Below are 25200 nucleotides of genomic sequence, written 5' to 3' on the forward strand. Positions count from 1 at the left end.
CAATGTGTAGCACCTATTAGGTATCCAAACATCTGTAAAATAAAACATTTAGGTTGGCGTATTGCTATTGGAAACAAGATACTTTAATTCTTCTGATTTATGGTCTTGGACCGTACTCCTTATCTTTGGTACAACGTTATGAAAATTTATACTAACAGAAAATGTCCAAAAAAGCAAAAATTCATTACTACTTCCAGAAAGAGTGTAGTGTTCTAACAGTATGAAAATGCATAAATGTTATATAAATATATTCAAATATATATATATATTCACATCATATGCATAAAATTAAATATACTGGTTGATGTGTGTGTGTGTGATAATATACATTTGGGACTGACAGAAGCAATTAATTTAAAAATATTAACAATCTCAGATTATATTACCTAAACTCTCCTTTAATAAAGATTGTAATGTGAAAGTACTTACCTGAAATATTTTGGGAGCACTCACAAGGGATGCTAATGCAGAAGAAAGAGTGGCTGAAAAGATACCTGCAGAAATCAATGGAGCAAATCCTGACACCATGCTCATTACCTTAAAAAAAAAAAAGGGATAAAATGGAAAAATAAGTCTTAAAAAACAATTAAGAAAAGAACACAATACTATACATCATTATTCTAATGAAGGAGACAGTAATAAATTGTTATGGGCATTACAAATTCAGAAATAGATCTACCACTAGCTCTTACCTTAAAAACTTTTATAAAATTGCAGACACATAATGACAGAGAGAAGAGCATATTGAGCCACCAAGGATCCATTACCCAGTTTCAACAATGACCTACTCAGGGCCAATCTGCACATTATTGTGAATCAAACTACAGATATCATCTATATACTAGTATATAAAAGCCTAAGCAACTGGCCGACTGGTAGCTATGACATGCACTGACCATCAGGGGGCAGACACTCAACGCAGGAGCTGCCGAGCTGCAGTGACTTGGCAGCTACGGTTCTTTAGTGATGCACCCGGAATCAGAGAGGAGAGAGCCCGATCCCAGCGTGTGTCACCCAAGAATCGCCCTCTCACAACTTAGGACCCTCTCAGGGGATGTCGGAGAGCCGATTTTGGCCTGATCCCTGCAGGCCAGGCCGAGGGACCTCACTAGCTCCCCGCTTTGGGTCTTGCTCCCCATCAGGCCTCTAGCCCATTGCAGAGGTCATGGGTCTGGCACTTACAGAAACTTTTCAATTCAATTAGCTAAATGATGAGACATGCAGGACCTACTGGCTGCAGCCCACGACAGCCCATTCACTTAATATCGATTTCCAGCGGAGGCAGCAAATTTTCCCACTACCAGTCTTGGACGTGGCTTTCCTCATTCTGGGTGGACAGTAGCACCAGTGGGCAACCTCCAGGGAGGGAAGGAGGTGAAGGAGCAGCTCAGGTGGGAAGAAGGAGGTTCCTGCCGCCACAGGGCTCCACCTGAGCAGAAGGGTCTGGGTGGGAGCCTATATTGAGCAGGATCCTGCCCCAGGCCAACTAGATTCCAGGCTAAGTAAATCCTGTTTGCTAAATAATTACATTTTGCAGTTAAATGCCTACAAGTGGTCAGTTACCGCCAAACTTAGGGTAAAGTGAGATGAAAGAAGAAAGACAGACAGATACAGAGAGAAAGTGACATTTTATTGGGAGAAGAGGGAGCCTGATTCCTCTCACAATCTGGGACCCCTCAGGATGTTGGAGAGCCAGTTTTGGCCTGATCCCCGCAGGCCAGGCTGAGGAACCCCACCAGTGCACAATCCGTGCACCGGGACTCTAGTATGCATATAAGATCTTTGGTTAATCTCTTCCCACCCTTTCTCCTCCTGCTTTCCCTCTGAGATTTGTAAGTTTGTTTCATGTTTCCATGCCTGTGTGTTGAGCGTCTGCCCTGGTGGTCAGTGCGCATCATAGTTACTGTTTGAATGGCCAGATAGTCGCTTAGGCTTTTATATATATAGATGGGTAAGAACTTTTAAAACCTGTAACTGCAAAGCCACTGTCACCACTTAAAAACTAAATAATTTCTTTTTTTTAATATATTTTATTGATTTTTTACAGAGAGGAAGGGAGAGGGACAGAGAGCTAGAAACATCGATGAGAGAGAAACATCAGCTGCCTCCTGCACACCCCCACCAGGGATGTGCCCGCAACCAATGTACATGCCCTTGACCGGAATCGAACCTGGGACCCCCTCAGTCCTCAGACCGACGCTCTATCCACTGAGCCAAACTGGTTTCGGCAAAACTAAATAATTTCTTTACAGCACCAAATAGCCACACAGCATTCAAATTTCCCAAACTGTCCTTCTTCTCTTGCTTTTCAAACTGGTTTATGCAAATCAAGATTGGCAAAAAGATTATACTTTACATTTAATGTGTCTCTTAAAAGTCTCTTTAAATCTGCAGGTTCATCTTTTCCTTTACATTTTATTATTTTTATGTCATTTCTCCTATAAATCCGTCCCCACCCCCACTCTGGCTTTGCTGACTGCATTTCCAATTTGTTGTTTAATCTGTTTCTTCTCACCTCTGAATTTTAGTCAACTGCTAAGTAGATATTGAATTAATCAGATTGAAGTACAAATTTTCTGGCAAGAATATTTCAAGGTGATGTGATATACTTCCATCAGGAAGGTTGTTTATTGTTTGGATGTTAAGATAATAGATGGGTATTGATTATGATGCTTTTTGATTTTTTGTGTGTGTTTGTTTTGCTTTCCCTATCTTTGTATGTGTTCAAACATTTTCCCATAATGAAGTATTTTTTTTAATGCATAGATGATTTAGATCATAAGACAATCAGATAAATCCAAACTAAGGGGTACAATGCAGAACAACGTGCCCTAACTCTTCAAAATGTCAGCATACTGAAAGATTAAAATAGGCAAACTGGGATCTCCTCTAGGTTAAAGGATTTTAAAATAACATGGTAACTAACTGCCATGCATGATGATCCCTGTTTGGATCCTTAATGTGGGAAAAATAGCTGTAAATGATATTTGTGGGACAAGCAGGGAAATATGAATATGGTATGTTTAAATAAAAGTATTTCATCAACATTAAATTGCCTGAATGGGATAATTGTACTGGGCTTGTACAGAATGTTTTAAATACTTCAAAGTGACTGTCATGTTGCAGTGTCTACAATTCATTCTTATAATAGAGGCCTGGTGCACAAGTTTGTGCACCAGTGGGGGGGGTCCCTCAGCCTGGCCTGTGGGATTGGGCCAAAACTGGCTCTCCGACATCCCCCGAGGGGTCCCAGATTGTGAGAGGGCACAGGCCAGGCCAAGGGACCCCACCAGTGCACCATCGTGGCTGAGGAGGGATGCTGGAGGTTGGCCAGCCGGGGAGGGACCACAGGAGGGCTCCAGGGCGTGTCCGGCCCATCTTGCTCAGTTCCGATCGGCCAGACCCCAGCAGCAAGCTAACCTACCAGTCGGAGCATCTGCCCCGTGGTGGTCAGTGCATGTCATAGTGAGCAATTGAGCGGCCTTAGCATATCATTAGCATGTTACGCTTTGATTGTTTGAATGGACAACACGACAACCGGACACTTAGCATATTAGGCTTTTATTATATAGGATGTTTGAGGAGAGAAATAATATACATACATAGAAAAATAAGCAATGGGGCAAAATATAAACAACTAGTAAATATAAATGAAGGGTAGGTACACAGATATTCATTGCACTGTTCTTTCTTCATCTTTGAAATTTGTCAAAATACCAAATTGAGCCCTGGCAGGTGTGGCTGAGTTGGTTAGAGTGTTGTTTCAGGTTTGATTCCCAGTGTGAGGGCACCTACTTAGATTGCAGGTTCAGTCCCGGTAGGGGCACGTACTTGGAGGCAATCTCTCTCTCACTCTCTCTCATTTCTATTAATTAGAAAATCAGATTTATGCATACAAAACTCCTCTTTATTTGAATGAGTCCATACTAGACTTGATAAAGACAATGTACTTTGCTATTTTAAGGCAGCAGCACAGAAATCTGATTGGCATTTCAGTCACTGGGCAGAGACCAACATTTGTGCCTTTCATACACAATATCAATGTCAGAATTGGCCTGAATCATTAGCTGGACATGAATACTTTCTTTCATTCCTATAATTTTGCCTAGTCTTGTGACTAGCAAAAACAAACTTCTGTTACATAATTGGGTTCAATATTTACAATCACAGAAAGTGCAGTCAATTGCTCGAAATGATACAATAGAAAATAAAAACAAGGCCATTAAAAATTTAAGTCCCAAATTTTTGATAAAAAAATTTATATATTCTACATAAAATTTATACTTTTCTGAAATATATTAAATCCTCAATTATTCTGTTTAATGTATTTACATAATATTGCAAAAACACTAGGAAGCAAAATTTTTATTTTTTACTTTGAATTAGTAGAACCATCTATTGTAAAAATTTATATCTATTATAAAAATAGATGTTTTAGTCCCCTGAATCTATTACATCTTTGTGTTACTTTTCCTTCTAGCATTCTATGACTTATCAAGCAACTCTCAAAATTATCTTAGTAATTCCTTCTCCTTTTATATTTTTTTATTATTTTGTTTAATCCTCACCCGAGGATATTTTTCCATTGATTTTTAGAGAGAGTGGAAGGGAGAGAGAAAGACAGAAATATCAAGGTGAAAGAAACACATCAATTGGTTGCCTACTGCACACAGCCCAGTGAGGAGGAGCCTGCAACCGAGAGGTACATGCCTTTGACCAGAATTGAACTCAGGACCCTTCGGTCCACAGGCCAGTGCTCTATCCACTCAGGCTAAGTGGTTAGGGATCCTTCTCCTTTTATATAACCTATTCTCCATTTCTAAAATCCTGTAACTTTTATTAAAAAAAAATGACCAGAACTTTTAAAGGGGTATTTATATTTAAAGCAATTGAGATAACTTTAATTAGAAAACTAAACTCATTTCGGTTAGTATGGATTTAAACTGCTCAAAATAAAAATTAAATACTTAGGTGTATATCTAACAAAATATGTACAAGGCTTATATTCTGAAAACTACACAATGCTAATGAAAGAAATCAAAGAAGTTCTAAGTAAATGGAAAAGTATACTGTGTTCAGGGATTGGAACACTCAACATAGTATAAATATGTCAGTGCTCCCCCAAATTGATACACAAGTTTAATAGGGTTTAATGGACTTTTTGCAAATAGAATAAAAACATAAGATTATACTAAAATTTATATGGAAAAGCAAAGGGAACTAAAATAGCTAAAACAATTTTGAAAAAGGATAAAATGGGAAAAATCAATCAATCTGACTTTAAGACTTATATAACTACAGTAATCAATAATGTATGGCATTGGTGGAGGAATAAACAGACAGATCAATGGAACAGAGAATCCAGAAATAGGTTCAGCAAACATAACCATGTGTTATGCTTGCTTCCTTCCTATCTGAAACAGTATACTACATATATTATACTCTTAGTATTACCCTTGGGGGTCCTTCTGCTCTTGAATGGCTTCAGATTTTACCTTTTCATATTTTTCTGTTTGTCCAATTAGTTACCTATAGTCTTTTTTAAAAAAAATCTAGATATAATATAAAAACAGTCCTCCTTTCTAAGTTACTGCTGTACTCTGAATGGTCAGATTTGATAGTAGTCTGACCTCTAGATAAATATAGAATGTGTTATAACATAAATTTAATGCTCACCTGGAAGTTATTCATTAGGCCATAGGAACAAGGATTGCTTTCACAATAAGAAAAGTCAAAGTTTAATTTGCAGGCTGCAGAAGTACAATTTGTTAGCTCTGTCACGATAGTATCGTTAATGTTCCCGGTGGCATCCCGAACAACACAAGAACCTGAAGCACAAGCGACAATGAGAACAAATAATATAGCTAATGTTTATATTCATTTCAAATTACATATACCCATAAAGAAATTATGATACTGACTGCATATAAACTTGCTTATATTAGCATACACTGCATTTACAGTTAAGATAGCTTTATGTGGAACAGAATTGGGAAAGCATCATTGTCCCCAATATTTTAGTGAAATGGAACTGAGTAGTATTTACACATATACACTTAACAAGCTTATAAAATATAGTTCTTTATAAATGGTATATTAGGAAAACTATTCCCTGGCCTATTTGGTTAATATGTCCTTAAGCAAATATAAAAACCTTGTGTTGAAAGAGTTCCACATGGCAGAGATATTTTCCTATACTTCAAATACTTGAAAATATATGGTATCTCAGGTTTGCTTAAAAATAACCTTTAGGGCAGAGTGAATGGATATAGATGAAACAAGATTAACCATGTACTAATAATTCTTGAAAACTTTTTTGAAGCTGGATAATAGTTATATTGGGCTCATTAGAAAACTCTCTCTACTTTTGTGCAAAATTGAAAACTCCCATAATAAAAATTGTAAATGTTTTCTTGAAGAAATTTATTATTTGAAATAACATGATGCATAGTAAGTAATAATTGTTCCTTAGACCTCATATAATTTTACTTTTGAAGCATTTTAACACTACTATCTGATCATATATAAGGCATTATAGCAAAAACTGAACAATAAAGGGAAGAATATTTTAATGACTAAACGACTACACATAGTTCTTTTCTTTCTTTCTTTTTTAAAGAGAGAGAGGATGGGAGAGGTAGAGAGAGAAAGATAGGCACCCTGACCGGGGACCAAACCCAAAACCTGGGCAAGTGCTGTGACCAGGAATTGAACCTGTGACCTTTTGATGCATGGGGCAACACTAAACCCACTGAGCCATACCAGCAAGAGCTATGCATTGTTCTTTATTCTTAAACTAGAGGCCCGGTGCACAAAATTCGTGCACGGAGGGGGGTTGTCCCTCAGCCCAGCCTGTACCCTCTCCAATATGGGACCCCTCAAGGGATGTCTAAACGGGCAGTCGGACATCCCTCTCACAATCCAGGACTGCTGGCTCCCAACTGCTTGCCTGCCTGCCTTCCTGATTGCCCCTAACCGCTTCTGCCTGCCAGCCTATCACCCCCTAACCACTCTGCTGCCAGCCTGTTTGCCCCCAACTTCCCTCCTCTGCCGGCCTGGTCACCCCTAACTGCCCTCTCCTGCAGGGTTGATCACCTCCAACTACCCTCCCTTGCAGGCCTGGTCCTTCTCAACTGCCCTCCCTTGCAGGCCGGGTGCCTCCCAACTGCCCTCTCCTGCTGGCCATCTTGTGGTGGCCATCTTGTGTCCACATGGGGACAGGATCTTTACCACATGGGGGCAGGATCTTTACCACATGGGGGCAGCTATATTGTGTGTTGCAGTGATGATCAATCTGCATATTACTCTTTTATTAGATAGGATAGAGGCCTGGTACAGGGGTGGGGGCCAGCTGGTTTGCCCTGAAGGGTGTCCCGGATCAGGTGGGGGTTTCCTTGGGGAGTGGGGCAGCCTGAGCGAAGGGGCCTGTGGTGGTTTGCAGGCCAGCCATGCCCCGTGGCAACCCAAGCCGAGGCCCTGGTATCTGGAATTTATTTTCCTTCTACAATTGAAACTTTGTAGCCTGGAGCGGAGCCAAGCCTGGGGCTCCCTCCGAGGCCGGCAGCCATTTGTGTTGGGGTTATAATTGAAACTTTGTTGCCTTAAGCGGGTGGGCCCCGCCAGGGTGTGCAGAAAGCTTTGCTTCCCCTGTTGCCAGCGGCAACCCTGGCCTGCTCTCTCAAGCTCCATCCTGCCGCCATTTGTTTTAATTTGTTTACTTTCTATAATTGAAACTTTGTAGCTTGAGTGGAGGCTTAGGCCTGGCAAGGGCAGGCAGAAAGCTTGGCTTCCTCTGTTACCTAGGAAACCTTGCTCTCTGTGGCTGTAGCCATCTTGGTTTGGGTTAATTTGCATACTCACTCTGATTGGATGGTGGGCATGGCTTGTGGGTGTGTCCGAGGTATGGTCAATTTGCATATTTGTCTATTATTAGGTAGGACTAGAGGCCCGCCCAGTGCACGAAATTCCTGCACGGTGGGGGGTGTCCCTCAACCCAGCCTGCACCCTCTCCAATCTGGGACCCTTTGAGGGATTCCAACTGCGTGTTAGGCCCGATCCTACTAGGGAGTAATATCCTACTAGGATCTGGCCTAAATGCTCAGTTGGACATCCCTCTCACAATGCAGGACTGCTGGCTCCCAACTGCTCGCCTGCCTGCCTGCCTGATTGCCTCTAACCGCTTCTGCCCGCCAGCCTGATCCCCCTCTAACCACTCCCCTGTCAGCCTGATTGATGCCTAACTGCTCCCCTGCCAGCCTGATTGCCCCTAACTGCCCTCCCCTGCTCACCCCTAACTGCCCTCCCCTGCAGGCCTGGTCCCCCCTAACTGCCCTCCACTGCAGGCCTGGTCCCCCCCAACTGCCCTCCCCTGCAGGCCTTGTCCCCCCAAACTGTTCTCCCCTGCTGGCCTGATGGCCCACAACTGCCCTCCCTTGCAGGCCTGGTCCCTCCCAAATGCCCTCCCCTGCTGGCCATCTTGTGGTGGCCAACTTGTGTCCACATGGGGGCAGCCATCTTGTGTGTTGGAGTGATGGTCAATTTGCGTATTACTCTTTCATTAGATAGGATTTCTTCATCTAACTTTCAGAGCAGTGTTTGAAAAACCATGTTTCCTTAAAGGTACTTCTGAAACCATAGGGACTGAGGGGAGAACTGAACCCTGAATATGCCTAAAGCAGTTATGCTTTTATGTGTTTTTTGTGTTTCATATTCCAAAATAAGTTTTGGGGGAAAAAGCTTCATTGCTTTGAACTAATTACCCAATCACTGGTGTAGAGGCAACCTTTACTGGTTCAGCCACTGAAGACCAGGGAGAAAGGGCTATTCTATTGCTCCAAGGGCTAATGTAGGCAGAATAAAATGAGTATGTGGACCAGTAGTGTTAGAGGGTCAGAAACAAACAGAAAACACTTATCTGCTTTAACAAATTCATTTCCAATTTAAAATATAATTATTTGTTAAATTAAAACTAAATTTTCTTTAGCTTATGTATAGAATATACAAGAATGCTAGGTAGAAACTTTTAAGGAAACAAAAAATATTTTGGTAAGATTACAAATAGCATATAATTTATTTGTTTTTTAAAAATTAGATTTATCTATGGATTTTAAGGCTAAATGAAATCTAATTCCTTTTTTAAATTTTAGTTTAACCTGCTACAATAATACTGATTATTGGCTTTTCCAACTCTCATTAACTGATATTTCAATATTACATTTATAAAAATTAGCAGAAGAGTTTGTAAACAAAGTTCTGTCAGGACTTCCCAAAAATGACTGAATGTACAGCAAAAATGAAATTTTCTTACTGAAATACTATGGAAACTTTAATCTATAGTCTATGAATTTAGAATTTGTGATTCTATAAATTGGTATTAAAATAAGATTTACTTTTGCAATATGCTTAAAACATTTAACTATAAAATTTGAATTAGAGTTTATACATTAAAAGTAATGCTTACATTTCAAAGATATGTTTCCTGGGTAAAGTATACACTTTAATGGAAGTATAATTAATTTGAGACAATTCCTTTAATCACTGCATGCAAATTATATGTGTTAATAGTTATTTAATTTTTTTCTAGAGTAGAATGTTTAGTTAAAGAACCTACTATTATAAATAGCCTTTAAAGACTTTATTTTAAAAACACACAAACCAAAACCACTTTACTATGAAAGCAATTCTATAAAGCAAGCACCAGTTATCCTTAGTAGTGAAATCTCTAAGCTCCAATTCCATCATCTATTTTAGAGATTGGCTGAACACTTAAGTCCTTTCAAGTTCTAAAATGCTGTGAATCCATAAATGTAGTAAAATGGTTAAGTACCATTTTAATTCAATTTACTAAGATGGTAAGTTTTTTAATTCAATGTACTATGTACTGTTCATCAAAATAAGTTTTTATGGTAAAAAAAAATGCTAGGCACTGCACTTAATCGTCTTGAAACAATCCTCATAAAGTAGGATTATGAGAAAACATTAAATAACCACCATAAACAAAAATATTCAAGAATGTGTAAAGATGAAAGTTAAATGCATTTACTTTTACATATAAATGATATTGTCTATAAACATATTTCTGAAATTTAAGAGTTTGCAGGTAAGATTTTATGTATTTTCTAACTTAATATAATTAATTAAAATTCTGGAGGAGGAGCATTTGGTGGTTTAGAAAATGTCTAGATAAAATCACTAGTTTACATAAACTGTTTTTTAATTAAAATATGCAACAACATGTCTTTTGACTGAAATATTTCTGAATTTAAAAATAACTAAAATTTCTGAAACATATAAAGAAATGTAAAGCTATTTACCTACAGATACTGCAATTCCTACGTAAACCACCGTAGTGATTAAAATGGCTAAGAGTGTTCCTTTGGGTATGGCTGACTGAGGATCCTAGAAGACAAGAAGATTTTTTTTAAGTCTACCTTTAAAAATAAATATATGTATACCATTTTAAATATATAATCAATATAGTGCTTTTTACTATAAATCAATACAGTACTTACTGCAAGATCACCTGAGATATTTGCTCCAGCCAGAATACCAGTTGCAGCAGGAAAAAAGATGGCAAAGACAGAAAAAAAAGTCTCTTCCCCTCGAAAATCTGGTCCAAAGTTCTCATTAAATATTTCAGCTGTGGAGAACAAAACATTTTTGGTAATTAATAGATAGGAGATTAGACCATAATAATTTAGGTCAAGCGTAAGTGGTATGAATGATCCCTGACATTTCTTCAGTTCAAGTAACTGATAAACTCTTGAATATTTCCTAATTCACATATTTCTTCTTTTCTTATATGAGGGAACAGTGTACACCAAAATGATGATCTGACCTGGGACATTTCCTACTGTTTTGTGTACCTTCATACTCAAGTTTTGAGCACCTCTAAATTGATTGTTATCACTGGTCCAAATGTAAATCAAAGCGTGGATAAATCCCTCAATCTCAGAGGTCAAAGAAATAAGAAAGAAGGTATGAAAACAAAATAACATCATACTAATCTGGAACCTTTTTTTTTTTTTTACATCCAATTTAAATACTATCTGTACAGCTTTCTCTATTTTGTAGTGGTAACTTTTTTAATTTTTGAGGCTATTTTTGGGTCTTCCAGATAATTTTAGTTTAAGCAAATTAGGTAAAGGTCCTTTCCATTTCAACAATGAAAGCTTCAACTAATCCTACTGTTTCCATCTATACTGATAGGTCCTGACACTAAACCAATTAACAGTCATTTACTTATCCATCCACCCATCCATGAGCATCAATGTGTCAGGTCCTGTACTAAAGCCATCTAGTTATATCATGAAATAGAATAGCAAGAAACTAGACATTGTTCTTACCTTTATGGAATTTAAAGAGTCCCAATAGGGAGCTACACAGTCAGTAAAGAAGCAAGTCATTACGATTAGCAGTAAATATACTGATGAAAACAGGATGTTGTGATAAAGAATGAGAGAATCTAACTCAGTGTGGTTACAGAAGGCTAAAGGATGTAACTAATGAAACAGTACTTAAAAAGATACTTTACTGAACAAGAATCAGCCAGGTGATGATTAGGGAAAAGATTACACCAGGAATAAGAAATGACATGAAGGCCCAGAAGTAGGAAAAAGGCTTAGTTCTTTGAGGAATTAAAATAATGTAAAGCTCTTATCATAGTAATGTGGAGAATAAAATTAGGTTGGTAAAATCAGTGGGGGTAAGACTATGCAAAATTTTAGTTTAGATTTTATCCTAACTATAATGAAAAGCCAAGGTAGGCTTAGGAACATGCAAATGACATGATGTTACTAAGGCTTGTGTGGATGCTGTGTGGATAAGGGACCGACAGCATCAACATCTGAAGCAGGAAGACCCACTAGGAGGTTACTCCAATGGTTCAATTTATGAGGGGAAAATAATATAGAAGAATATTAGAAAGTAAAGGGGCAGGTACGGAACATTGAAATCCTGGCGTCTTCCACATACCATACTCAGATGTTAAAGTCTGAAAAGGATTAGGTAGGAGAGACAGCAAATAAGTAGTTATATATATCCAGAATTTAAAAAAGAAATCCAGGAATAAAAACATGTCGGAAAGCTAAGCTTTCTGCAAACCCTGGCAGGCCCAGGCCTCCACTCAAGGCTACAAAGTTTCAATTATAGAAGATAAATAAGTCCCAGATCCCAGGGCCTCCACTTGGGTCACTGGGGGGCGTAGCCGACCAGCAAACCACCACAGGCCCCTTGCTCAGGCCACCCCACACCCCAAGGGAACCCCCACCCTGATCCAGGACACCCTTCAGGGCAAACCAGCCGGCCCCCACCCATGCACCAGGCCCCTATACTATCTAATAAAAGAGTATTATGCAAATTGACCATCACTCCAACACACAAGACGGTTGCTCCTATGTGGTCAAAGATCCTACCCCCATGTGGACACAAGATGGCCACCACAAGATGGCGAGCAGGGGAGGGAAGTTGGGAGGGACCAGGCCTGCAGGGGAGGGCAATTAGGGGCAATCAGGCTGGCAGGGGAGCAGTTAGGCATCAATCAGGCTGACGGGAGTGGTTAGGGGGTGATCAGGCTGGCAGGCAGAAGCAGTTAAGGGCAATCAGGAAGGCAGGCAGGTGAGCAGTTGGGAGCCAGCAGTCCTGGATTGTGAGAGGGAAGTCGGACATCCATCCAGGGGTCCCATATTGGAGAGGGTGCAGACTGGGCTAAGGGACACACACCCCCGTGCAAGAATTTCGTGCACCAGGCCTCTAGTAATAGATATTAGCATTGTGCCAAAGTTAAACTTCTTGAATTGTCCTTTTCCTTAGAAGATACATGATTAAGTACAATGTTTAGAGGTAAGTCATGATTTCTGCAACTTCTCTTAAAAGTTTTAGCCATCATAGTAATAATAAGTAGATACATATGAAATAATAAAACAAATGTGGCAAAAAGACAATATAAAACCATTCATCATTAGTGAATCTAAGTGAAGGATATAAAGAATTTATTGTATCAATTTTCCAAGTTCTCTGTAAGTTTGACATTATTCTGGAATAAGAAATAAGTGAGAAGATATGGGCGTGAGAACTTCGTCTATGAAAGGGAACTGGGAAATGAGGTGATAACTGGAGGAGAATAAAAGACAAGCCATAGCATTTCAAGGGTGAGAATTACTAGAGCAAGTTTATAAGCTTATATAGAGGTGAGAATTTTGATACAAGAAAGTGAGAGTCTATTATGAAAGGATAAATGCCTTTGAGAAAGTAAAATAGGATCCAGAATAGAGCAGAGGCACTGGAGAGATACTTCTCATGTCAGAAAGAAAAAAGAGCATAAATGAATCCCCCTATTAGGTAGTCATTTGAACTGACAAGTTTATCAGTATAACCTGTTTACTGCCAAAACCACCTTAGTATAATAAGAGGAGAACCAAGCAGTATCAACCACCAAAAAAGAAGTCACATTCCAAAATATATTTAGATTTATCTCAGACTGAAATAGGCCCAGATGTGCTATTTAAATATAATATAAATTATTATTTATCTAGCTAACTATGTGATACTTTTATAAGTGGCCAAATTTCTGGGGGGGAAAAAAAAAAGGAAAAATGTGGCCCAGCAAATATATTTAAAGCAATTAAAGTCATAAACAGAAATATAATAATTATTAGGAATATTTTAAGTAATCATTCACTATAACTTTTAATACTTCCTTTAGAAATAAAAGTGACAAAAACTAATGTTCAGAAACATGTACAATATAAAAAGTAAAAATAATTCATAATTGGATAATTTATGAGAACATAAAGTACAGAAAATTACCCTACCTAACTAATGTTATAAACTTTTACTCCTGGAATGCTTAGTAGACACCTCTTCCCCCAACCCAGGAAATCAGGAATTTAAAGCCCAGGTTAGAAGGTGGCAAGAGCACTAGTAGTTAGAGCAAAAATCACACTATCAACCCAGGACTAGTAGGCACAAATAATAGGCAAGGTCCTTGGTTAAGGTTAAGTACCTTGAAACAATTCATATCAGAAAAATGCCCAGCCAACTAAGCCAGAGTCTGATATAGACCAAACCAGTTTTATTCACATACTGGAGGCCCGGTGCATGAAAATACATGCAATGGAGGGGGATCCCTCAGCCCGGCCTGCCCCCTTTCACAGTCCAAGAGCCCTCAGGGGCAGGAGGCAGCCTGCTAATCAGGGGAAGGCAACGCCCCCATCACACCTCTGCTGCTGCCACTGCCCACAATGCAAGCTTCGGGCGGCCCTGAGCGGCTGGGTAGCTGCCATCGGAGGCTTGCCTGTGCCTCGGGCTGGCCCTGGGCGGCTGGGGGGCTGAGGGGACTGGGGGACTCTGGAAACAGGCAGGCCTGGCCGTGCCCCATGCCTGCCACCCCAGCGGGGCTGAGGGGACTGGGCGCCTCTATCTTTGAGGGCGTTGCAATTAGCGTATTCCCTCCTTATTGGCTGTGGGTGCCGCTATCTTTGTGAGGGCGTGATGATCAATTAGCATATCCCCCTCTTTATTAGATAGGATGATCCAAGGATTATATGTTGTTATCAGTCAGCAATAAGATTCAAGAGAACCTGGCCTTTTCCTCTAGGGCTTTGTCAACTGCAGACAGACAGACCTGTCACCTTAAGTAGTAAGCCTCTCTGATGCTATTGCAACTATTCTTTCCCCCTTTTATTTTATTTTGTGCAGATAGGTTCAGAATTGCTCATTTAAGTGGGGAGAAGATAGGGACTGGGGTAGGGAGAAAGGGTGGGGGCTGGAAGATACAGATAGACCCTTTAGGAAATAACAACAAGTAAATTTCACCAGTAGTGACAATTAGATGTGGAATGAAAAGGGTTATAGGAGACAAAAACTGGAAAATTCTCAAACATTTAATAATGCAGCCCAGACAGTGTGACTCAGTGGTTGAACACTGACCTATGAACCAGGAGGTCACAGTTTGATTCTTGGTCAGGGCACATGCCTGGATTGCGGGCTCGATCCCCAGTGTGGGGCGTGCAGGAGGCAGCTGATCAATGATTCTCTCTCATCATTGATGTTTCTATTTCTCTCCCCCTCTCTCTTCCTTTCTGAAATCAATAAAAATATATTTAAAAATAATAATGCAAACTATAGAAAAACTTAAAAACTGCAGTTACACAGAAACTAATATTTCTAGTTACTTTCAGTAGAAATATTACTCCTCAGACATTTTTAGACTGTTGTGCTAAATGAAAAAGTCAACATCAGAACAAAAGTTACCTTTCACTTATAAATTCCTAAAATTAGTAGAGAACTAAAGCACCTTTTTTCAGTAGCATTGATTTTTTTTCACATTCTATTACCTTTTGTTGCTAATAATGAAAAGGAAAGATACAAATAAAAATGAATTTTTAACTCCAATTGTAACATACATAAAGTATTCAAAACTAAATTGAATTGCCAATAAGTCACTATACCAAACTCAATTACTTTACAAATATCTAAAATGTACTAAATTTATTTACTAATAGAATGGTATAATATACACCTTTAAAAATATTTTAGCTTTTTTACTTACTTTTATAACCAAAGAAACCTTTGGGTTTCTTGCTCTCCAATGGGATAAATGTTCCTATGACGAAATCAGCAATAGCAAGTAGGAGAATCACCAAAAGAACAATCTGAGCCTGAAATTTTAAACATTAAAAATAAAAATAAAATCTCTTATGTTGTTCATTCAGTTCCACAAGAATACAACTTCCATGGGGCAAAGGATTTCTGTCTTGTTTCCTTGGAGCATCAAACAATGCCAAGCACAGGGTAGGCACTCCATTAAAAAAAATGATGGCAAAAGTAGAATGATGCCATATATTTTGAATTGAATTAATGATGCACATGCTTTCCGACAAATCATGAAACACTATAAATTCCAAAACACCGTAGGCTTTTCATTCTGTGCATCATTCTTTCCTGTCCCCTCCACCATACAGTACAATATATTTGCTAAAAACCCAGGTTTTATACCAAGTCCAAACACAGTGTTGAATGTGTGACAGCTATATGAAAATAAGGGAAAGTATAAAAAGAAGACAACACCCAGGAGGGGAATTCAAGTAGCAGTGGGAATGGAAGAAAGAAATAATCCATGCAAACTACCATCTCTCCTTTTACTTTTTTTGTTTTGTTTTATTGGATATAACAGATACATAACACATATATAACAATATATTAGTTTCAGGTGTATAACATAATGATCTAATATTTTTATATATTGCAAAATGATCACTATAAGAAGTTCCATCACTATATAAATTTTTTCAGTGATGAGACCTTTTAAGATATACTCTTTTTAACAACTGTCAAGTATACAATACAGTGTTATTAACTACTGTCATCATGGCTGAACATTACATTTATGACTTATTTTTCACTGCAAATCTGTACCTTTTGACCCCCTTCATCCATTTTGCCCACCCCACATCTCCTCCTCCTCTCTTAACCTCCCAAAAAAACTGGGCAGATACTCATGAAAAACTATGTCATCTGTGGGAATAAGGACCACTTATATTGCTGTATGAAATTCTTTTTAGTAAAGTCAATTTGTTAAATCTATAAGTAAATGATTTAATTTTATAGTAATGACTTACCTACCAGGGAAAAATTATTCTTTCAGACTTTGCTAATTTTTGATCTGATAAATATGATCATAGCTCACATACAATACAAATATGTGATTTTATACAATCTATAAACACAAAGAAACCTGAAGTGACTTTGAGTTGCTCAGTAGCATTTTTGTACATATGCATTATTCAGGAAACAAGAGCTATACTATGGCATATTCCCTCTCAGATAGAAATATATGTATTTGGGTGCCCTGCCTATATATTAATATGTGAATTCAGCAATTTTCCCCGGAAACAATGGTACCTGTTTGGGCAGTCATGATTTCCGACATTTCAAAAGCGAGGAGCGCTAACCCCTAATGGAATTTACTTGAAGTTTACTGACCCTGTGTTTATTTTTGAAATTGAACTTTTAAATAAATTACAAAGCCAGCAGTTTAATTTGGGCTACCTAACTCACCTAAGCATCTCTATATAGTGTAAGTCACAGAATAGGGCCTGGAGGGAAGGTAGGAAGTAAAACATTTTAAAAATACTGTATTTAACTAGATCCTAGACTAATTGCTATCTTCAAATATCCTGTCTTGTCAATTAGAAAATAACCCTATACATAAATTTCCCTGAAAAAGGCCACTTAGGAACTTTTAAAATCTAAAAATGTTACCACATTTTATCGCATTCTTAAAATAAAAGCTATAAAAGTTCATATATTAAATATTTACTGATATTCCAGTAATATCATTACTTACTTTTGCTTCCCACTCCATTCCAGCTACTGAGATGCCTAAAAGGATCACCACAGTAATGGCTCCGATAATTCGGATATCATTGAGTTCATCTATCATAAGAATAGAATGTTCCTAGAAAAAGAAAATTATAAATGAGCAGTATTAGTTTTTAGATAGTCTTTATTTTGAAACATTTTAGAGATATCACAGTGCCTTACATGTAGAAGATGAATAAATGCCTATTTAACAAATGAATAGGGAATCCAATGAAAAGTATATTTACTATTGATGTGTCATTCAAGTATATGATGACATCAATAATATCAAATTAATAATGCTATATTTAATCAGATGTGGTATATCAAAAAGGGAATTGCTGACAAGTAAATAAAAATCATATAACTAGTTCTAATAGAATGTTCTTAAGTTACATAGCAGAAATATTTTGCATTCATTTCGATTAGTGAAGTCATGCTTTTAGTCTTTTAGTTTGCATAAAAGGTGGTGAATATACTTTCATGCAGTAGTCCAAAATACACTGTCCCTATTCTATAAGCAAAAAAGTATTTGTGGTTGAGTATCAATGAAATTAGTATACTAAATTAAACAATGAAAGAACATGAACTCTTATTGATTATATTGCTTGCTTACTTACAGCCCTACCTTTCATTCATCCTTTTAGCCTACATGGATGAGGGCAATGCCAATGTAAATGTCAGTGTTTTCAGATTTTACATGTCATAATGTACCACATACTACTGCAGAAAAAGAGTTACAACAGCCTGACATGAACAACTATGTCAGGTGAGGTTCCTATCATTTAACAATATTGAATCCTATTTCTCTTCTACTGCTTTAAATCGACACATCCTAATGATTCTTTCCAAACAAGTTCTCTTCTAAACTTCAGAGCAGTATATCAACTACTTTCTGGCCAGCTTTACTTAGATACACCTCTGGTTCCTCAAATTAGACACCTAAAACTAAATTGTCCTATATTCTCTATCTCAAGTGAATGGTATTACATTCTATCTAAATCCCCAACTCAGAAATTTGTGTATAAACTTGAAATCCTTCTTTCTCTTTAATCTCCCTTATCCCATTAATCATCAATTGACTTATTCAACATTATTTGAATCTGTCAAATTCACCCACATCTCCTCAGCCCCACTCATCATTGTTTTAATATAAGCCACATCTCTTCTCCCAGGGTAACAACAACCACCTTTTAAATAGTCTCAATGTCCCATTGTGATCACTCAATCCAATCTCTACCCCATGATCAGATATTTCTTTAGGTCATGTCATGATAATCTGATCATGTCATGGTCCCCCAGTCCAATCTAGATAAGCTCTATTTTAATAGCAAACAAGACCCTTCCTGACTTGACACTTTTTTTTCCTTTCTCTAGTCTTAAATCTCTTGCCACTTAGTACTCCAGTCATACAGAAATATAGTGTGTGTGTTTTTTAACCCACCACACTCCACCCTTCCAGGTGTTTCCTTTTCTTCACTGTTCCCCCCATTCCACATGCCCCCTCTCCTATCTGCCTGCTGAAGCCTAGACTCCCTTCCTTGACACTCCTCTGCCACCCCATTTCTGGATGGTAAGTCAAGTGATCCTCCTTTGTGTTGCCAAGGTCTCTACAGTTACCCACTTCTGACATTCTATAATGATTTTCCTCTTTGTCTACCTCACACACTGAACTTCTTGAAGGATGAGTTTTGTGTTCATCATTGCTTTCCTAGCATCTAATATGGAGAGTGGCACATAAGCCCTCAATAAAGATTTGGGAAACAAATGACTAGAAGAAAGGTGAATTACCTTAAGCAACTCCACCACAGTTTCTGCAAATCCAACCACATACATAGCAACTGCAACAGCATTGGCAAAAGCGAATATCAGGCCAATTGCACCACCAAATTCTGGCCCTAGACTTCTAGATATTAAATAATATGCACCTCCTAAAGAAAAGGAGAAAAAAGAATAGTACTAAAGTTAGTATTTTAAATGTCCTCCTCCAGTGAGGGGAGGGGTGTGTGTGTGTGAGTGCAGCTAGAAGGATTCAATGCGGGGGGAGGGGGAAGGACATTTGTAATACTTTCAACAATAAAGATGAAAAAAATTGTCCTCCTCTATAATCAGCTGAAGGCCTGAATAGAACAAAGACAGACATTCCCCAAGGAAGAAGGAATTCTGCAGCAGATAATCTTCAGACTTGGAACTACACCATCAGCTCTTCTCTGGGCCTACAGACTGCAAACCCACTCTGCAGGTTTTGGACTTCCCAGCCTCTATAATCATGGGAATTACTTCCTTCAAATAAATCTTCACACACACACCCTGTTGGTTCTGTTTCTCTGAAGAATGCTAATACAGACATGTTACCAAGTAAATATATAAAAATCCACCATTTTCCCATGTACTAGCAATCAACAATTAGAAACTGAAATTTTAAAAAGTAAGCTACCTACAATAGTACTCAAAGACAGGAAATACTTAAGTCTAAATCTAAAAAATAATTGCAAGATCTGTGTACTGACAGCTTAAACCCAAAGAAGAACTAAATAGAGACACCATGATTATGGAGTGGAAGACATAGTTAAGATGTTTATTCTCTCCAAATTGATCTCCAGATTCAACACAATTCCCATCAAAATTCAACCAGGATATTTCACAGAAATTGGCAAGGTAATTCTAAAATTTTTAATGAAAAGGTAGAACAGCCAAAACAATTTTGGAAAAATAACCCAGTTGGAAGACTCACGCAACCTTCTCAAGAATTACTACAAAGCTACAGTACCATGACAGCATGATACTGGATTGAGGATAGATCTATAGATAATGGACCAGCATAGATTCCAGAAATAGAATCACGCATGTAGGGTCAATTAATCTCCCCCAGCTTTAATAATATATAATTGACATATAACATTGTTTAAGATGTACAATGTGATGATTTGATATGCATAAACACTGCAAAATGTTTACCAAAATAAGGTTAACATATTCTTCACACAATTACTTTTATTATTGTTAAAAGAACACTTAAGATTTACTCTTAACAACTTACAAGTATACATCAGTACATCAGTATTGTTTACTATAGTCTCTATACTTCCTATTAGATTCCCAGAATTTATCCTTCTTATAAATGGAAGTCTGAACACTTTGACCAACATCTTATCATTTCTCTTACCCCATAGCCCCTGGTAACCACTTTTCTACTCTCCGTTTCTATGAGTTCAGCTTTTTTGGATTCTGCATATAAGTGAGATTATACGATATTTGTCTTTCTCTGACTTATTTCACTTAGCATAATATCCTCCAGTTTCATCCATGCTGTTGCAAATGGCAAAATCTTCTTTTTCATGGCTGAATAATAGTTCTCGGGTGTGTGTGAGTGTACATATATCACATTTTCTTCATCCATCCATCCATCCATCCATGAACACTTAGGTTGTTTCCATGTCTTGCCTATTATGAATAATGCTGCAATGAATATAGAGGTGCAAACATCTCTACCAAATAATTTATTTCCTTCTAATAAATACCCAGAAGTGGGATTGTTGGATCACATGGTAGTTCTGTTTTTTTGAGGTACCTCCATACTGTTTTCCATTGTGGCTATACCAATTTACATTCCCAACAATGCAGAAGGGTTCCGTTTTCCCCACATCTTCACCAGCTTTTATTATCTAGTCTTGTTTATAATTGCCACTCTAACACATTGTGGTTTTGATTTGCATCCCTCTGATGATTAGTCATGTTGAACACCTTTTCATTAACTTGCTGTCTTCTTTGGAAAAATGACTATTCAAGTGTTCTGCCCACTTTTTAATCAGATTGTTTATTTTTTTGCTATTGAGTTATATTAGCCCCTTATCTATTTTGGATATTAGCCCTTTATCAGATAAGTGATTTGCAATTATTTTTTCCCATTTTTTAGTTGTCTTTTCATTTTGTTGTTTCTTTTGCTGCACCAAAGCTTTTTAGTTTGATGTAGTCCCATTTGTCAATTTTTGCTTTGTGTGTGTGTGTGTGTGTGTGTGTGTGTGTGTGTGTGTGTGTGTGTTTTCTTTAATCCTCACCAGAGGATATTTTTCCATTGATCTTTAGAGAGAGTGGAAGAGAGAGGGAAAGACAGAGAGAAATATCCGATGTGAAACACATTGATGCTTTTTTGTTCTTATGCTTTTGATGTCATATCCAAAAAAAAAAAAAAAATTCACTATCAACACCAATGGCAAGGAGCTTTTTCCTTGTGTTTTCTGGGAATTTTACAGTTTCAGGGCTTACATTTAAGCCCTTAATACTCGTTGAGCTAATTTTTATGAGTGGTGTAAGAAAAGGGTCCATTTTAATTTTCACCTGTGAATATCCAATTTTCCTAATACCTAGCTTTGTTCTTTTTCAAGATTGCTTTGACTATTCGGGGTCTTTTGTGGTTCCATATTAATTTTAGTATACTTTTTTCTATTTCTGTGAAAAATGTCATTGAAATTTTGATAGGAATTGCATTCAATCTATAGATGGCTTTGGATAACTAGGGTTGATTAACTTTTTGCAAAAGTGCTAAAGCAATGAAATAGAAAAGAGATAATCTTTTAACAAATTGTGCTAGAGTAACTGGATATCCACATGCCTCTTGATGGGCTTGATTCCTATTTTGTACCATATACAAACATTAACTAAAAATGATGAGAGATCTACCTGAAAACCTAAAGTTATAAAACTTCTAAAAAAATCTTCGGGACCTTTGATGAGGCAGGATTTCTTATATACCACACCAAAAAGGTAATCCAACAAAGAAATAAGAAGTGATAAATTAGATGTAATCAAAACTAAGACTGCTCGCCCTAGCCAGTATGGCCAAGGACTGAAGGGTCACAGGTTCAATTCCCATCAAGGGCACGTACCTCGTCGCAGGCTCGATCTCGGCCTTAGTCAGGGTGCATGTGGGAGGCAACCAAATCGATGTCTCTCTCTCACAAGGATGTATCTCTCTCTCTCCCTCTCTCTTCCACTCTGTCTAAAAAATCAATGGAAAAACAATAGTTGAGGATTAACAACAATAACAAAAAGCTAAGACTACTCTTCGAATGACGCTTTTAAGGGAATGAAAATACCAGAATTTACACTTTCGTCTTATAAAAAGCTGTGGTTGTCCCCTACTTCATAAGTGAGTGAGTCCATATCACAGACTAAGGACGGGAGACCCTGGTCTGTGAGTCTAGGAAATGCTGGCCTGAGTGAAGGTGGCTGCTGGCCAGGACCACCTACGTCACAGAACCTGTTCCCCGTAACCCAAGTAAATTCTGTCAAATCCAAACTCTTAAGAAGACTGACAAGATCTGCAGAACAGGAAAGAGCTCTGGGCTCCCAGCCGGCTGCATAATCTGTAGGACATAACTGTCTGTTAAGGCAGGACTGTGCCAGAGATGAAGGTAAGGTGTGATACTATTCTTACTCTGTGGAGACAGAGAACTGAGGAGATGATTCATTAATCTGCTGCCAGTAACTTTAAGCAGTATCCCCGAAAAATCATCACTAAAATCTAATCAAGCCTGAAATCTTTAAGCCTCTTTTATTTTCTAAGTTTTGACTTTTTTTTTTTTTCAGAAACACTGAATGTTTCCATATTATTTTTATCCTAGGCTTCATAATTGAACATTATTACATGTTTACAAGCAGTTCATTTTTTTAAAAATGACTTCCGCTGCTGATACAAGGGAAAAAAAGGTTCCTAGCACTTTCTGTCTGGGAAATCAACCTACATTTTTCTAGATCAGTTTAATCTCTAAAAGATGTTGATAAAGCCAATTTAAGGTTACTTAGTAATATTAAATCTCTCCTGTGGCAAAAAGCACATAACATTAGGAAAAGTACACATTTCACATACTTTCACAGGACTGGAAACACATACCTTACAAAACAAGAATAAAATATTATTCAATATAAAATATAGGTAAATGTCATAACTTAAGAATCAAGATAAATAAAAATAAACTATCAAGTACTACCTCAATAGTTCTATTAATAAGATAACTACACAAGTTTAAAAAGGAACTCTTCAAATTGAAATTACTAAAAGAACAACTGCAAACTTTAAGCAAAATTTTAAATATTTCTCTATTAATTCCCTTATTAACAACTTTAAGTTCATAGGAAATTAAGATGGGTCTCAGTAAACCAAAATAAATCAATACAAAATGATTTCTGTTAGGGGTCTCTAGACATCATCATTCCCATAGAATCCCTCCATTTCTCCTATCTAAGCCTTTGGCACCTTGATCCTCTGCACAGTTCTGGTTCTATTACTCTCCTTTCTGTGCAGACCTTTCAATAAGGAAGAAGTCTAAATTAAGCCCTCAGTGGCTGAGCTAGAAGAGATCCAATCCAGCACTTTGGTCCTACCCTACTAAAACATAAAATGGTTTATTGTTAAGAACAACAAACAAAGTCACACTCTTAAAGTTTGTTCTCAATCATAACTTCCTATCTCTTTTGCTCCTTGGAAAATTTTGAATTAAAATTTCTTGTTCCAGGGAGATTGCCAGTGTGGAATTTGCTGTTAGTGTGTGTGTGTGTGTGTGTGTGTGTGTGTGTGTGTGTGTATATATATGTATATATATATATATATATATATATATATATATATATATACATATATATATATATATATATATAAAAGTGTAATATGCAAATAGACCGGACAGCAGTCGCTATGACACGCACTGACTACCAGGGGGCAGACGCTCAACACATGAGTTGCCCCCAGCCCTCTCGGTCCCTCCCCCTGGCCAGCAGGCTCCGATCGCCCAATGGTGGAATGGGGAACCGGGTGGGTGGTGGCAAATATGGGCTGCACCAGGCCAAGGCAGGTGCAAGCGAGCAGGGCCCCAATCGCCCCGCTGGTCACCCCACACACACAGGGTGACCGGGGGCAGGGGGCAGGGCCAGCAAGTGGGCAGGAACGGCCAATCTCTCGGTCCCTCCCCTCAGTCAGCAGGCTCTGATCACCCAATCGGGAACTGGGAACCGGGGGTGGGTGGCAGCGGATGCTGTCAGCACTAGGCCAAGGCGGGTGCAAGCAAGTGTGGCCCTGATCGCCTCGCCAGTTGCCCCACGGGTGGCAGGGGGCAGGGCCAGCAAGTGGGCGGGAATGGCCAACCTTTTCGTCCTTCTCCCTGGCCAGCAGGCTCCGATCGCCCGACAGGGAATGGGGAGGAGAGGTGGCAGTGGCGGGTAGGGCTGGCTGCTGGCTGCTGGCTGCCGGGGAAGATCAGCACTGATCGCAGGCCAGGCCTAGGGACCATACCCGTGGACAAATTTCATGTGCTGGGCCTCTAGTCATTTAATAAATCCCTTGCTCCCCTGCATGCATATTCTACAAAATGATTCCTGAAGCTGCAGGCATGATACATTTCAGATTCAGTTTGTTGGGAAACAATACTTCACAGGTACTCCTACTGAGTAAAGGGTTTACAAAATTGGAATCTTCTAATTCTCTTTCCTTCTTCACTTATGTAAATTATATAAAGAAAAAATCATTTATTAATTTATTGGTTACGCTGAGTTCAAAGAAACTTTCATTTATGAAAGCTTTATTCAACATTTATCTTTATCAATTTCATAACATTCTTCAAAGGTGAAAAATGGGATTTTTTGTTGTATCTGTGATCTCATGGATTTTAGATGTTCTCATCCAAATCAGTTATTAGTAGTAGTAGTATTGCTGTTCAAACTAAAAAAACTTCAGTCAGTATTAGCTTCTTCAAGCTGGGTCCTTATGACGTGAAATTAGTTTTTGTTACCTTCTTTACTTTCCGATGTGAATAAATGTCTAGACTCCTCTAGTGCATTTCCTGC

At 38.2% G+C, this 25200-nt stretch overlaps 1 protein-coding gene and 1 long non-coding RNA gene across 3 annotated transcripts in view; one reads left to right on the forward strand and one right to left on the reverse strand.

Moving 5' to 3' along the window:
* SLC12A2 (solute carrier family 12 member 2) overlaps positions 1-25200 on the reverse strand; it is a 99751-nt gene that overhangs the window by 37367 nt on the left and 37184 nt on the right. For both annotated transcript variants that reach the window (XR_008555794.1, XM_008141366.3), the window contains exons 5-11: positions 19153-19292; positions 17348-17458; positions 15551-15659; positions 10512-10639; positions 10314-10398; positions 5677-5828; positions 430-537 (exon numbers count right to left, since the gene is read on the reverse strand). Coding sequence is in view for 1 of the 2 variants with exons in the window: in XM_008141366.3 (XP_008139588.2) it covers positions 430-537; positions 5677-5828; positions 10314-10398; positions 10512-10639; positions 15551-15659; positions 17348-17458; positions 19153-19292 (833 nt within the window). In the remaining variant the exon portion in view is untranslated. The remainder of the gene's footprint in view (positions 1-429; positions 538-5676; positions 5829-10313; positions 10399-10511; positions 10640-15550; positions 15660-17347; positions 17459-19152; positions 19293-25200) is intronic.
* Positions 1-25200, forward strand: part of LOC129148822 (uncharacterized) — a 50428-nt gene that overhangs the window by 630 nt on the left and 24598 nt on the right. The window lies entirely within an intron of this gene.

Source organism: Eptesicus fuscus, chromosome 4, assembly GCF_027574615.1.
Source record: "Eptesicus fuscus isolate TK198812 chromosome 4, DD_ASM_mEF_20220401, whole genome shotgun sequence".
NCBI lineage: Eukaryota > Metazoa > Chordata > Mammalia > Chiroptera > Vespertilionidae > Eptesicus > Eptesicus fuscus.